This window comes from Drosophila kikkawai, chromosome 2R (assembly GCF_030179895.1).
Source record: "Drosophila kikkawai strain 14028-0561.14 chromosome 2R, DkikHiC1v2, whole genome shotgun sequence".
Lineage (NCBI taxonomy): Eukaryota > Metazoa > Arthropoda > Insecta > Diptera > Drosophilidae > Drosophila > Drosophila kikkawai.
The window spans coordinates 11,827,344-11,842,578 of record NC_091729.1 but is presented as its reverse complement, the minus strand read 5'-3'; the positions used below and the strand labels follow the sequence as shown (position 1 = coordinate 11,842,578).

The 15,235-nt window shown below is 48.2% G+C and overlaps 5 protein-coding genes across 5 annotated transcripts; 1 reads left to right on the top strand and 4 right to left on the bottom strand.

Annotated features, from left to right (window-relative positions):
• Nucleotides 1-264: 264 nt before the first annotated feature.
• On the bottom strand, nucleotides 265-6,627 carry Nup188 (nuclear pore complex protein Nup188). Its single transcript, XM_017171827.2, has 8 exons — nucleotides 6,410-6,627; nucleotides 5,107-6,344; nucleotides 4,936-5,048; nucleotides 3,902-4,869; nucleotides 1,770-3,843; nucleotides 1,553-1,707; nucleotides 1,279-1,492; nucleotides 265-1,219 (listed from the first exon to the last, which is right to left on the bottom strand). The coding sequence occupies exons 1-8, from the start codon at nucleotides 6,433-6,435 to the stop codon at nucleotides 356-358; spliced, it is 5,652 nt and encodes a 1,883-aa protein (XP_017027316.1). The 5' UTR covers nucleotides 6,436-6,627; the 3' UTR covers nucleotides 265-355.
• Nucleotides 6,628-7,039: 412 nt separating this feature from the next.
• LOC108078175 (uncharacterized) lies at nucleotides 7,040-9,436 on the top strand. The gene is made up of 3 exons (XM_017171839.3): nucleotides 7,040-7,495; nucleotides 8,282-8,465; nucleotides 8,530-9,436. Exons 1-3 carry the CDS (start codon nucleotides 7,270-7,272, stop codon nucleotides 9,371-9,373), a joined length of 1,254 nt encoding a protein of 417 aa, XP_017027328.2. The 5' UTR covers nucleotides 7,040-7,269; the 3' UTR covers nucleotides 9,374-9,436.
• Nucleotides 9,437-9,497: 61 nt separating this feature from the next.
• LOC108078176 (uncharacterized) lies at nucleotides 9,498-10,562 on the bottom strand. The gene is made up of 2 exons (XM_017171840.2): nucleotides 10,196-10,562; nucleotides 9,498-10,141 (listed from the first exon to the last, which is right to left on the bottom strand). The coding sequence occupies exons 1-2, from the start codon at nucleotides 10,560-10,562 to the stop codon at nucleotides 9,498-9,500; spliced, it is 1,011 nt and encodes a 336-aa protein (XP_017027329.1).
• Nucleotides 10,563-10,765: 203 nt separating this feature from the next.
• On the bottom strand, nucleotides 10,766-11,699 carry Obp49a (Odorant-binding protein 49a). Its single transcript, XM_017171596.3, has 3 exons — nucleotides 11,598-11,699; nucleotides 11,329-11,535; nucleotides 10,766-11,272 (listed from the first exon to the last, which is right to left on the bottom strand). Exons 1-3 carry the CDS (start codon nucleotides 11,643-11,645, stop codon nucleotides 10,871-10,873), a joined length of 657 nt encoding a protein of 218 aa, XP_017027085.1. The 5' UTR covers nucleotides 11,646-11,699; the 3' UTR covers nucleotides 10,766-10,870.
• A 340-nt stretch (nucleotides 11,700-12,039) lies between these two features.
• Nucleotides 12,040-13,455, bottom strand: LOC108077989 (epimerase family protein SDR39U1). Its single transcript, XM_017171533.2, has 4 exons — nucleotides 13,344-13,455; nucleotides 12,838-13,280; nucleotides 12,549-12,779; nucleotides 12,040-12,490 (listed from the first exon to the last, which is right to left on the bottom strand). Exons 1-4 carry the CDS (start codon nucleotides 13,363-13,365, stop codon nucleotides 12,293-12,295), a joined length of 894 nt encoding a protein of 297 aa, XP_017027022.1. The 5' UTR covers nucleotides 13,366-13,455; the 3' UTR covers nucleotides 12,040-12,292.
• Between the last annotated feature and the right edge of the window lie 1,780 nt (nucleotides 13,456-15,235).

Genomic DNA, 15,235 nt, shown 5'->3' with positions numbered 1-15,235 from the left:
GATTCTCCTGTGACCAAGCACCAGGGAAGTTCACGAGGCGTGGGAGAGGTTTTTCCATAGGTAATCGCACTTTTTTTCCACAACAGAGATAGCTATGACGTTGCTGGGGGGCTCGTCTTGGCCCGGAGTGACGTCACTCGCACAATTGTGCAAAATTAAGGCGTACACTCGAAATAAACTCTAGTTGGTAAATCAAAGAGGAAAGTTTTGGTTGAAGGCAAGTGGTAATTTTAGTTTATCTTAAATAATTATTTACAATTATAATTGTTTTCAAATATTAAGAACCTTCGTTTTTATTTGAGTGTAAGCAATTTATTTTAATAATTAATAATGAAACAATCAATAATTAAACAGCTCACTCGCAATGGGGCATCACGTTGAAGAGGACCGACATCAGCTGCATGTAGTCCTCCTCCACCAGCTGCACCTGCGACAGCTCGCTAAAACCATTCTCCGTGGGCGGAGGAAAAAACTGCTGATCGATGGCCGAGAGTTCGTCCTCCACGAAGGCCGCGCCCACCTGCTCCGCGGGATACAAACGTTTTCGGGTGTCCCTCGCCTCCGTTGCCGACAACATGGCAGCATTCTGAGTACCCTGGAGTGGCGATATGGTACTTATATCCACGCTCATGTCAAAGGTATTGGGCGGAGGACTACGAAGTTGCTGTTGCAGGTGCTGCCGCCGAACCACATTCACACGCAGCTCATTGGCGGCACTATTGATGCGACGCACTGGATCGGGGTTGCGGGATGAAGTACTGGGCGAACTTGAACTCCGCGCGGGATCGAGGAACTTGAGCTTGAAGAGTCCATGCTTGCGTCGCAGCCATGGACTGCGATTCTCCTTGTAATTGGCAATCACCTTGCGACGAACGAATTCGTGGAAGATCACCAGCTCGTTGCTAATGTCCCGACGCACGATCGTCTTCCATCGCGGCTCCACTTCCGGCGAGCGGATAATGCAAATGACCTGCGAGGCCACCAGCAAAAGCAAGTGCTCCAGGGCCAGCAGACAAAGCTGGCTGTCCATATTCGAGAGCAACTCACTGGCTGGACAGCCGGCAGTGGAAATCGAAACGGTGGACAGGGACTTGGAGAAAGTGCGATTTGTCTGGTTGTTCAGGCAAATGGTAGCATCTTCGTTGTCCGCCGGGTCCGTAGCTGGCTTCTCCACATTGGGCAGAGTGTTCAAGGGAAGATCGCTGAAGCCATGGTTTTGCTGAGGATCCAAAAGGGTCCGTAAAGAATGCTACAGAAAGCAAAAGCAAATGTACTTACCATATTCAAGGCTTTAACGTATATGTTGATCATGTTGAGAACCATTCCAAATGTCAGCGTCACATTGTCTTCGTTCAGCTTGGGGGCGCCGAACTTCACATCCAGCAAAGGATGCCATTTGTGCGGCTCATAGACACTGCCGCAGAGCAGGTCCATCAGGTCAGGGCTGAATCTCAACAGGGATTTTACGCAGTAAATGATGATGTCCGTGAGGCTTTAATATACAAATTAAATGAATTTTCTAAATGTATAAAGTTTTTAAAAAGAAACTCACTCATTGCAGGCGGTTATGAGGTCATCATCGATGGTCAGAGCCTCTGTGCTGCGCAGGATCTCTAGCTGCGAGCGTCTGCCAGCCAGGAGACACTTCAAGTTCCTTTGCTGATGGAACAAGGAAGAGCTATGGCACAACAAACCCTGCACTGCCCGCTGTAAACCCACAATTGCAAGGATTAAATAGAACTCTTAATGAGTGTCCGATTGAAACCCACCATTATATTTCCCAGCGACGAGTCGTACTCCTCCTGCCACTCCTTTTGATGCTCGGTCAGACAGGCCACCAGGCTAATGGCCGCCTTGATGAGCTGCATGGCTGCCGGTTCCAGGGATTGCTTGCTCAGCAGCAGGGCATCTACCAGATAGACTTCGTGAATGCCCACAAACTGGAGAGCTTCGTGGAGGAAGCACTTCTTGTGCTTCTCCAGAATAATGGTGACCAGCTCGATGCCCCTGGCGTATACGGGCCACCACTGTTCTACGGACCAGCGCTCTGCATCCGCCGGCGCAGGTTTGCTGAACTCCAGCTTAGACTGCAGCAGTTCCCGTGGCGGCAGTAGGTTCAGCCACAACGACTCGCCCACATCGCAGTGCAGGAACTCTACAGAGCAGTGACCCTTGGCGAAAACGATAAGCACATCCAGGAGCTGGACACTGAGCACTTGCTTGCTGTACAGCGGCAGGGTGTGCGAGATGCAGCGCAGGAGGCGTTGAAACAGACGAACCGACACAAACGGTATGTCCCAGTTCCCGGGACCGTCACTGTGGAATATGGTGGCCACGGCTTTCAGCAGATTGAGGCACAGAATCAGCGAGTTGGTGGACGCCTTGCTGCCTCCGGAACTATCCGAAGTGTTCAGACTCTGTGTCTTCTCTAGGCTCACCGAGTTCTCCATGTGCTGCAGCTCGCTACAGATGATGCTGACCACGGAATTAAGGAAACGCAGGGCTATGGATGAGTCGCGGATCAGCAGATCTGTGTACAGGTGGGCACACTTGGTGATGATGGCCAGACAGGCTTCCTTGGCCCTCACATGCAGATCATCATAGCAGGAGCAGATCCGGTTCATCAGCTGCAGCAGCTGCTCCATCAGCTCCTGCTCCTCCTCACCGCTGTTTGTGTACGAGTGCTTGAACTGGAACAGGAGGAACACGTACATCTCGGAGAGCACGATGAAGGGCCGCATGTCCTCCAGGTAATTCGAGCGATCCACCAGCACTGTCAAGCACTTCTCGGCCATCAGCTTGAACTGCTGCTCGGGTATGGCCATGAACTGGGGCTGCTTCTTCAGCAGGATCACAATGAGGTCCTTGAACGCCTGCAGGCAGCAGATCCAGTTCGGCTGACCATCGGGGGACCCAATACTACTCACGGCCGGCACCTTGGGCATGTCGAAGACATAATTTAGCCAGGGCTCAAAGGTCTTGGGCTGGAAGAACTTGGTCATCATGTCCAGGAGACCGGAATTCTGCCCTTTGCCTGTGTAGACCTCAATGGAGATGATGTTAAGCAGCTGCGTGTAGATCCTCATGTCCGGTTGCAGTTCGCAGAACAAAGGAGCGGCAATCTTTGGCCAAAACTGCTTGTCCTTGACCAGCTCATCGACCAGCATCTGGAGGTTGTGCTTCCACAGCGAGTGGAATATGTTCATGATCTTGCAGGGCAACTCCTGCTGGATAGTCAGGGGCTCCACCTGGAGGGCGTCCAAGAACTCCCGCATGTAGGTGACGATGCTCTCGCCAATATTGGGAACGCACTCTTTGCCAAAGAAGGACCTCGATCGCTTGTCCTGGGCATAGTTGACCTTGAAGAAGGCCTCAGTCACACCCGGCTGCTTGGCGATGCAGGCGTCGACCAGCTCAAGGATGGCCAACTTGATCGAGTCGCTCTCGAGTTCGTCGGGCAGCTTTTGCATGAACGTCAAACGAATCTGATCCGCCTCCATGTCCAAGCAGGCCAGCAGCGACATGTTGAACTCCAGGGCGATGCGCTTCAGCAGGCGGCAGGACAGGATGGGCAGCCATCTGTCAAAGATGTTGGCCATGTAGCTGCAGACGGTGGGGATAATCCGGAGGGTATCCCGCTGCTTGGGCTGAGTGTATATCAGAGCCTCCAAGGGCGACAAGGTCTCGCCGCTTCCGTACACCTTCTCTTTCAGCCGCAGTAGTTGCATGAGGATGCGCATGGACAGACGCACCAGCATCATCAGGCCGTGAGGCTGCTGCTGCATCCAGTTTGTTTCCAGCTCCATGGTATACTGCACGTAGGCATTGCCCACGCCCACAAATCTTTAGATGAAGCTTTAATAAGTAAGAATATCAAGAAAGAATCGAGAAATTAACTCACCTTAATAGGATCAGGCCATTATCCAGATTAAGCAGCGAATAAACGCACACCTTGAGCAGTAGCTCCCGCTGTTCGCTGTGGGCATCACTAGGATTCGTGCCAATCAAGTCCAGAATGTCGCAGATAAAGCTCAGAACCTCGAAGTAGATCTTGTTCCGCTCCACCTGCGACCGAAAGTGCCAGGCATGCAGGTGCGGAAAGACATCCCTCAGCAGGAATATCAGCCCCGGAATCTCCACCTGCATGTAGCGATTCCGTTTCAGCTTGGTGTAGGTGCGCAGGAATCCCAGGTACGACAGCAGGAACTCGTAGCGCTCGCTCTTCTTTTCCACATTGTCAATTACAGAGCCAAGGAAGCGCGACTCGAAGCACACGCCACTGGCATTGGCATAGTGCTTGAAGTCATAGTGTAGACCCTTGCTAACCGTGGGCAAAATGTCCAGCTGGCTGATCCGGGAAAAGATCTCCTCGTCCACCAGCGGCAGCAGGGCCGTGCAGACATTCAGGCAACTGGATATGAGGCCCACTGGCGGGCACTGCACGCCCTTGAACTTGTGCAACAGGTCCACGCACATCTCGGTGGGGTGCACCATCTCGGCGCTGATGCCGGCAATCGAAGTGCAGCGCTGCACGGCGGTCTCCAGGTACCGCAAACCAGCTTCCACGCGACGAATGCGCTCACTGGAGTCAAAGTCACCGTGCAGGTGACCAGTTTCCCTCAGCAAGCAGTTGATCTCATGGTGCAGGGCATCGAAGAAGTTCACATGCGTGCGGAAGTGCATGTAGCAGCCGGAGGGATGCTGGATGGCCGTGCAGCTGGTGCCCGCGGGAATGGTGTAGTCGATGCGGGGAAACGGACGCACACTGGCCGTTAGCTCGAACTCATCCGTGTCCACCTCGCGCAGCCTATGCTCGTTTTCATCGTACAAGAGAGCCAATATCGGCAGGGACTCCAATTGACTCTTGATCTGGTTTGTTTTTTGGGAAAAGTAAAGTCAATAATCGTTAATTACAAGGATTATTTGTTTTCTTACAAAGTTTCCCTGTCCCGCCTTGGTTAGCGACTGTGACAGTTTGGCCAAATGAGTGAATTCCAGGGGAAAGTTCTCCAATAGAGTTTTATACAAAGACCGCGCTCCATCATCATCTGCAGGGAAATCAATTCAGTGAATTTCAATTTTTAAAAAGGAAAACCTTGCACAAACCCTCGCGACTGCAAAAGTCCTTGGCCAGCTGTGGCCACGAAACCAGTTCGCTGAGCAGCTCGTAGATGCCCTCGTGGCGGGCACAGCTGCCGTCGCCATCGAACAGATCGCACATGTAGCAGAGCTGGTTGTAGATGGTCTTGCGGGCAATCCGCGACAGCATCGAGTCGTCCGCGTACATGGAATGCCGGACAATTAGCTGCAGCTGGACAAAGCACTTGAGGTCCACTGCCCGTTTGCCAAGCTGTCGGCATCGGAGCAGGCTGGAGGCATCGTCGGCATCGTTGGTGCCACGCAGGCGGAGCAGCATCCAGACTAGGAGCAAAGGACCGTGCTCCTGCCGATGGTGCATGTTTGCAATGTCCATTTGCAGTTCCTCGATGAGTTGCTCTATCAGTTCTGTGTGCTCGCGGGGCTTCTCGAAATCCAGGCACTTCATGATGAGCACCAGCTCCGAATAAGATATACTGATGATTAGCTCCTGGTGGTAGCGCTGGCTGTCGTCCAGGTAGTTCTGCAGCCTGCCAAAGGAGTGCTGCTTGCAGGCTGCGAAGATCCGCTTGATTTGTTCGAAGCCCATGGGCAGGTGCTCCGTCAGCAGCAGGAGGATGTGCAGCACTTCGTTGATCTCCCTGGCATTCCGCTCCGACCAGGCAATGAGCTTCTCCGTGGAGTGAAAGCACTCGCCCGCCCGAAGCTTCCTCGGTGGCAGCTCGCCGATCAAGCTCTCCAGCTGATCCAGATAGGAATCCCTTAGGCAGGGCAGAGTTATCTTGTCCACTATTGCCCGGTACTCCTGGTGGTAGGGGTGATTCGGTACCCGGTGGAACACGAGCAGGTTCTTCACGATCTTCAGCACTATCATGCGCTCCAGGGAGTAGTAGTGCCGAATGTCCTCGTGCAGCTTGGCCATGTTCGTCTCCGTGGAGATGAGCTGGGTGAGCAGGCTCGCGGAGCCTCTGTATTCCTTGGTGAGGTAATAGCAGAGGATCTCCCAGCACTGCGCGGATTCCAGATCCAGCAGCTCTTGCAGGCGCTCGGTGAAGGGCAGCAGCTTCTCCTGTTTCTTCTCCTTGAGTAGCGTTTCCAACTGCACATCGGAGGCGCTCTTGGGCTTGAACTGGAGCACGCCGGCCTGCAGTTCGCTGGCCACGTTCATCAGCTCATCGCGCACTGTTTCCTGGGGCGTCTCGTAGTGGATTCCGGACACCATCTGCCACAGGCGCTTCCAGTCGGTGCTACAAGGGGGATAACAGGTGGTTTAGATGCTGGATTCCATCATTTTGGGGCTTTTGGTACTCACATCACGCTTTTCTCAACCGCGGGCATGGTCTTGGCTCTCTCTTAACAACTAAAATGTAGAATTATTTATAATAAATTGTTTATTTTTTTCCCACGCGCAAATTCGCGGTCGGAGTGCTGCCACCTTCTGAAAAAATCGTTGTGTATGCCGGGAAAACTTGGTGGCAACTCTAAGACTTATCGATAAGCCGATTGAGTTTCGATGACGTTTTTGAAAATAAGTTTGAAAATTTAATAGTCGGTTTTGCACTGGAAAAAGGGAGAAACATTTTTGAAATTGGAACAATACTGAGTTGCAGACATTCAGGGAGTTATAAGTAAAGATGGCTATAATAATAATAATAATATAATAAGTATAAAAGTATATTAGTTTAAACTCATTCAAAGCATAATTACCAAAAATATAAGTAAGATTTTAACAAGGAATAATTATTTTATGATATTTTATAAGCTTAGACTTATTACATTACAAAAAAAAAAAAAATAATAAAAATATATTTAAAAGTGCTGTTGACCCAGTTGATGGTAACTTCTTGAAAAATGCTCAACCTAATATGTAAGCCCTGGGCCTGCTTAGATTTGTGAAAAGCCAAGGACTCGACCAGTGATAAACCCTAATTCCAGATTAAACCAAACAAGAGCAAGATACTTAGCAATCCCTAAGTGCTTCTGAATAGCATTCCAGTGCAGACGGACTAGAACTATTTTAGGTTAGACTTTCCAGCCTGCGTCAGACCTCTTTGTGCGCAGATGCTGCACACCCCAGCCCAACTCCAGCCCACTACTCTACTCCTTCGCTAGCCGCAGCTTCCTCCCAGATCTGCGGCAGAGCGAGCGGGAGGGTGCGAGAGTCCGAGCGGGATGGCGAAAACGAAGAGAGTAGGCGCACGCGATGTTCTCGACCCAGGGAAGCTGCAGCCAAAAATTCGTCCTGTTAGTAAGAGAAAACTATTGACAGGCGAAAGGTCTAAAGCTCAGAGCCAGCTAGGCAAAAGGAAGAATATTCTTGGAATGGCTCAAGTTCAGCTGAATGGAGCCACTGCCCAAGGCAATGGCAATAATGGCATTAATGCCGAGGATAATGAACGTAAGTCTCGGCTCTGCAATTCGAATATTTAAATCTGTCAGTGCGTTAGAACTTGAACGGTTGCCAGGAAAGTATATACCTGTGCAGGTGTGTCCGTTTCCAGGACTAGCAGGGTGTTGTGTGTGCAATATAACAGGATATATGTATGTATGTATCATATATATGATGTATGTCAGCAGCAGCTAGCATCTTTGGCATAGCTAGGATGTTTGCTGGCCTGGCGTTGGGTGGTAGCTTGAGTAGCGAGAGAGTGAGAGAGCAGCCAAGGATAGAGAGAGAGCGAAGGACAAAGAGGCGGCGAGAGCAAAGGACACTAAAGAAGGATGCTTCGAGAGCGCCAGAGTTGCCATCCTTTGCTAGCAGCAAGCAACAAGTTTGGAAAGTTTATTGTTTTCTTTATCTTGTTGCCTGAAGTGGCTAAATGGAGAATAGATTAATAGTTCTGACATTTAAAAAAAGGAATTTTAAATAAAATAATTAAATTCATATTGAAACCAATAAATAATCTGTAAAAGTAATAATTTATAATTATGTTAAACATAGATATTGAACGGAAGGGAAGTTTAGATTATTCGATCGAATCGGAAATGATAATAATCAAGTCAAAAAAATAATGTAACTCCTTAAAAAAGGATACATTTTTCCAACAAACTTGACTGTTGATGATCATGAATATTTATATAACACCTTTACTTTATTCCAGCATTTTGACCACAAAATAAAATACCTTGACAAAGATATAAACATATTAATTTCAACCAACAATTTAATTTTCCTTTTTCCCAGCTTATCAAATAAGTGACGATGACTTGGATGACCTGGATGATGATTGCCTGTTGGAGGAGGCAGAGACCACCGGTGGTGCCAACAGTCTGGGACGTGGTCCCTACGAGAGGGCTTGGACCACGGAGGCAACCAGGGCATTGATACACATACGCGGTCCCATGGAGGGAAGCTTCACGGAGGGCAGGTTAGTGGCGAAATATTTCGTCAAACTTAAATCCTTTCCTACAATAAAACTCCTCACATTACAGACAAAAAAGAACCGCACTTTGGCTTCACTGCACCCGTCAACTGCAGCGCCTGGGCTTCCGCTACTCCGCCGCCAAGGTGCAGAAAAAGTGGCACAACATCCTCATCACCTACAACAAGAATCTGAGCAAGAAATACGTTTCTGGCTACGTGCACTGGGAGTTCTTCGAGGAGATGTTCAAGTATTTGCAGGGCAAGAAGGCAGATTTTGACATGCAGCTGCCCCAGCCATCCGCAACAGTTCCTCAGACTCCGGTTATTGCTCCAGGACAGACCCTAAGCCAAGGTCAGCCGCAGCAACCGCTCCAGCTGCAGTCGAATCCTGTGAGCATAAAGCCCGAGCCCTCGCAAATGAAGCTGCAGATAAAATCCCAGACTCCGGCGAAGGAGGAACAACAGCCCTATATCACACCCGTGGACCAGGTGCTCCTGCAGGCCCAGATGAACATGGACAGCAAGTCCAACGACGAGTTCGATGAAGACAGCAACACCATGTCGGAGGTGCGACAACCCAAAATGGAGTACGACGCTGAACATGCGGCAGAGGCGGAGCGAACCAGCGATAGTAGCCAGCACTTGGAGGGGAATGAGCTGGCTCGTCCACAGGGACAGGGTCCCGCAGGCGTTGTCACCGATGACATTTGGTGGAAGGACTACTTCGAACGGAAGCTGGAGGTGGAGCGGGAGAAGATGGAGCTCCAGCGGAAGCTGCAGCAGGAGCAGGTGCAAATCCAGAAGATGTCGCTGGTGCAGCAGGAGCGGATCGAGCGCATGAAGATCGATGCTATCAATAGCCTGACAGCCACCCTACAGAAGCTAGTGGAGGCAAAGTGCCGACGGGCCTAAACGCTTTCCAATTTGAGTCCTAATCCCTTCCACTAACTAAATGTAATCTTTAGGCTTTTATTTCGAGTATATTCTCTAGTTGTGTGTGCAAATACAATTTCGGCCAACTAAGTATATTTTGTTTCTACGGCTGCCAGTCAATCTCGAAGACGCTGGCCAGGGAGGTCTGCTTGGATTGGGGCTTCTCCAGCCCATAACTGAGGCTCCAAAGGTCCGAGGAGAATATCAGGCCCTCCCCGCTATTCAGACGCATTCTCAGGCTGGGACACACTCCATACCCACAGGGATCCTTGGGATGAAGGACCACTTCAAAGTGACCACTTAGTTGTTGAAACAGGATCAGGCCCCTCACGTAAATCTCCGTCTGGCTGCGCTTTTGCTGATGCACTGCCAGCAACCAACTGGAGTAGTAGGGCGCCAGGTGGAAAGGATAGTAGTAAGGTCTTTCTAAAAACAGGCGAGAGGTCTTTACTGCCTTCCTCTGGCAGTTTCTTAGCTGAATGTGCCAGGGATTTGAGGTTTGTTTTCGCCACGAGTGGATCTTCTCCATGGCTGCGTCCAGATTGAAGAGTTTTCGCAGCAGGAGATTACTGGAGACATCGCAGGGCTCACTGGTTAGCCACTCAGGTGCTTTAACCTCCATGAGCTCTAGAAGATCGCCCAGAGTTGTTTCCAAGCCGGCATCGGTGATAATTACAGGAAGACCACGCTCCAAGTACTGAGATTCCAACATGGAGTAGCTTACATTCGAGGCCGTAGCTATTCCCTCTGGAGAATATAAGGGATGATATGAAGGTTAGCTTCAACCAGGTCCAAACTCACCTATTGACTCACAAAGAACGCAGTTCTCCGGCAGGGTTTCTCTTCTTCCCAGAGGGGAAAGAGGCTCCTGCATTCGCTGATCTCCTCGAGAAATCAGGCACTTGGCATTGTAGTAGGGTGTCCAGTCCCACAAGGGCAAGACCTGGATGAGCATCATACGCCCCACGGCGCTCAGAAACCAAGCAAAGGTATCACAATACGACCAAAGAATATACAGGGCCACCAAAGGCAGGAGAATATAACCCCATTGCTTCACTCTGGCCAGTCGGATCCGCCAGATCAATGGCTGACATATGGCCAGCATGTCCTGGCCAGAGAGATTCTGTTTCTGGCAGTCCTCAAAGAATTTCTTTAGCTCCTCCTCCATGTTCCTTTCACTTTCCCAGACAAAAGTTAAGTGAATCCTTTTTTGCCAGGAAGTAGAGCGGTTTCCTGGCCACGCACATGCGCGCGATAAGTAATTTCCCCGGCGGAAACCTAATTTTCTAACTCATTGCGCGCCCAGACGTGCATCCTTGCGATAAGTGGCACAAAGGATGCTGCTGTCTACGAACAGGAAGTGGCGCCATATTGAGCTTTAAATCTTTATTGATTGAAATCGAAAGGATGCAACAAAAAAAGTTAATGTTCTGTCTGGAGAGGTATTGTTTTTACGGGACTCGAATAGAAAGGTCTTTACATTTCCTCTGCCGAGGGCGGAGGAGGTCCACGCGGCGGCTTGCACTTCGTGAAGTACTCCTTCAGGTCGGTGCACTGCTGCGAATCGTTCCTTATGGAAGCCGGGCAGTTCTTCAGCACATTTCTGAACACACAGCCCATCAGGTGGCCAGCGTCGTGGGGGCAGAAGGGCATGCCAGGTGGCGGAGATGGACGTCCTGGTCGCGGCGATGGACGCTGAGGTAGGTTGGCCTCGAACTCGGCCACCTTGGTGGCACAGGTGGTGAAGGCTTCAATGGCGGTGGTCTGGAGATCGGAGCTATCCTCAAACACCTTCTCAATATAGGTCTTTAGCTTGTCCTGATTCAGGCTCCTGTTCGTGTAGATGCCAGTTTCATTGAAGATGCAGGAGAAGAAGCACTAAACGTAACATATTATTTAGACGGATTTGAAAGGATTCCAGCGCGAAAACTCACTGGTGGCGGGTGGGGATGATGATGACGACGCTTGCTCTCGAAGGAACCACTGGCATCTCCATCGGTTGGCGGCGGAGGGGTCATGTCAAACTTGGCACACTTCTCCTTGAGCTCAGCGGTTACGAAATCCGGCATGGGACAGCATGTTTTGGGATCCACAAAGGGGGGACGCTTGCTGCAGTCTACGTCGGCCAACGCGGCAGCATTCTGTTAATGGATTAGTGGTTTTAGATGGCAAACAATCGCGTGATCCCGCATCATCAGCATACCAGGCAGAACCCGACAACGAGCAGTAACAGCGGCGATTTCGAAAGCATTTTCGTTTTGACGGCTCTGAACAGAAACTGAATCTCTGTCTACCATGGACCCTGACTTTATATAGAACTCACGGAGCTGGCAAAAATAAATGAAAAGTCATTTATAATTATGTGGATATATACATGTATAGCCGGGGATTCGCAGCGTGCGCAAGTCAATTAATTTGTTTTTTGCCCATTCGGTTACGTTTGCGCCTGCAATTATTTCAATTGGCCAACAATCCAGCAAAGGGTTATAGCCAAACTTGTATAGATACAAATGTATTATCTAGAATCTTTCACACTCGGCTGTAACACTTGCGGGGGAATCACCCGCAAGGCTTGGGAGTTGGGCTTAGAATCTCAGATCTCAGCTTGATTTTCCTAAAACTTCCAGAAACATCAGACACGTTGATTGAATTAATTATAACACGGTTTTTTTTTATAAATATGAATTAAGCCAATAATTATATATAATGTGACACTTAAAACATTGTGAAATACTGGCGGTGGGTGGTTGGTGGTCATGACTAATGAGTAAACAGATTAAATGGGTCTATTATTTTCTTCATGACTCCCCGCAGCACCAGAAATTCGGTTTAATTTGCGCTTGGTACTACCATCTATTTAATTTTCAGACAACTTCTGACTAAATCACATTGTCCAGTTCATCGCTTGCGGGCCAGCTCGGTCACGGCCTCCTTTACAGTGGGATATTGAAACTTGAAGCCACTGGAGATGGCTGTCTGCGGCTTCACCTTGGCTCCGCTCAGCAGAAGGGCGGCTCTTTCCTTGCCAAAGATGGCATGGACCACAAACTCGGGCACATTGAAGATGCAGGGACGATTGATGGCTTTGGCAAAGGCCTATTAAGAGCAGAGAGTTATATTATCAAATAAGCTTTTAGAAGAAGGATTTACTCGCCTTGCTAAACTCCTTATTGCTGGCTATTTCGGGGGCCACAGCGTTGACCACACCCGGCACTGGCTTCTCTATAATGTGCTGTATCAGGCTGCAGAGATCCTGCAGGTGTATCCAGGGCATTATTTGCTGGCCACTGCCCAAGGGACCACCCACACCCAGCTTGAAGGGCAGCCAAATGGATTGAATCATGCCACCGCCATGTCCCACAACCACGCCAGTGCGGAGAATGGTCTGAAAAAGAGAACATTTTTGAGGAAATTTGCATTTAAAATACTTCCTGTTAACTCACGCATTTGCAATCCTGTTCCTCTCCTGTCTTGGCTGCCTGCTCCCAGGCCAAACACAGCTTGGACATGTAGTCAAAGCCTGAGACCTTGTCCTCCTCTGTGTAGACCTTGGTCTCCGAGGGGGGATAATGGCTGACTCCGCAAAGGTTCACAAACGAGGTAACCTGGGGAGCTGCTTTCATAGCCTGAGCCAGTGTCTTGGAGGAGTTGATGCGGGAGTTCCATACGTTCTGCTGGAAACCTGGAGTCCAGCGTCTCGTCGGATCCAGGACATTCTGGCCTGTGGCATTCACCACGGCGCTAACACTGGATGGTATGCCATTCTTCTCCAGTTCGTGCCAAGTGATGCGCTTTGGTCCTGGCATCCGGGAAATGACCGTTACATCGTAGCCCTTTTGCGACAAGTTCTTGGCCAGATTCCGGCCAATAAAGCCGGTGCCGCCGCCTAAACGAGAATGTGAATAACTTCACCTGGCCATGGAGCCTTTATTGGTTTCCTTGTACTTACCTATCAGTGCGTGCTTCGACATTTCTGGCCGAGATCTTGAGATGTAACTTTTCGCCTTTTCGCGAATTACGACACTTGAAGAACCAAAACAAAAAACAGCTGGTTTGGTAAGGCGTTGCCATACTGCTGCGGATGAATGGTTTATTTCAGAGAGCTGCCAGAGTAGTAGAGAAAAGCTTTTAAAACTGTGGCGCGAAAGGGACTTAAATTTATAGCTTTTACATTTTGTTTAAATAGCCAACAAATGTGCCGGCGGTAAAAGGGTATAAATGCAAAAAATAAAATATTAATGTTTATACCAGTTACTATTTTGTGGCCAAAAGTTTTTATAACAGTTTATACCAATTATAAATTAAATAAATAAATAAATATTTAAATAATTTTTTTTTTATTTTCTTAAATATTAAAATTTTCAGTTAACGGGGGAAATAAATAATAATTTAAGTCGCAACTAAAGCTAGAGGAATTAAAAATAATTTCAGCAGCCCATCCAAATTTTCGACAATTTCTATGCAATTTGGCCGTTTCTCAAATTGGGGTACCAGGCGAACAGAAACCAGCAGCAAGCAACTGAAAACTGTTATAAAAAGTCCAAGTTTCGAACCATTTAGGAGCAAGCGAAAGTAACGGCTGTTTTCCCAAAATGCAACTCTGGGCAGGCAGCTCAGAGAGGGATAGCAAGTGTCCAGAAAAGAAGAGAGCAGACAACACAGAGTTGTATTTTGGGAAAGAAGCCAGGTTTGAGTCTCCGCTGACTTTCGCTTGCTCCCATAAGGTTCGAAACTTGGACTTTTTATAACAGTTTATGCCAGTTTTCAGTTGCTTGCTGCTGGTTTCTGTTTGCCTGTTACCCCAATTTGAGAAGCAGGCAACTTGCATGGAAATTTTCGAAAATTTGGAGCATGAAATTCAATTCGGAAAGCTGTTCAGAATTGCCTTTTCTAAGCCTAACAAAACTGCATACTACGTTTAGGGTTCTTTTCAATTTCATTTTTTCTCAATTTTTTAGAATTTTAATGATGGTACCCCTTACATATTTTTGCAAAAATTGTGCGATTTATTTTTGGGGAGAATAACTAATTTTCAAAGGTTCATAACTCAGTCAAAAATGCATGTAATTCATTTCGGAAAGTTGTTCTAAGTTGGTTATTCTAAGCTTAACAAAACTGCCTACTTAGTTTTGCTTTAATACTTACCTGTAATTTTTAAATAATTGTTTAAACAAAAATGAGCAAGTAACTAATTTTCAAAGGTTCACAACTCAGTCAAAAATGCATGAAATTCAATTCGAATAATTTTAATTATTTAACCAGAATGGCTCGATTCTTAGTGATCCAATTGCAATCTGCAAGGGTATACAAACTTCGGCGTGTCGAAGTTAGCTTTCTTTCTTGTTGTTACTGAAATGTATTAAATATTTTGCTACTTATTAATTTGAAAAAATCGAAAATTAAAGTAACCAAAGCCATAAAATGTACCTCCAAATGTTCAATAGCTATCGAAGTCTCCAGAGGCTTTTAGTGTCACTGCCGGCGTTGCGCTTAAAGTGCAGCGATAAGCGGAATAAAGGGCAGGCACTAAAACTGAAATTACAAAGCGCTTATCGCTTTAACTTAAAAGCGTTAAAAGGAGCCAGCAGCTTCGGGGACACCAATAAAAGTGCAAATTTCGTATAAAACGCCTCTAGCCAACGACAATACAAGTGGCTGTGACGCTTTCACTCCGCATGCAAACTTATATGTTTTTATATATAGACAGACATCGGGGCAGACGATGCATGTGGCCAAGTTAATGGCGGGCGACGGAGCCAAGTTCAAGTGCAGCAGCAGACGTAACGACATAAAGTCATATCCTGCGCGGCGTGGTGTGTTTTGTTTTCGGAGCAAGTCATT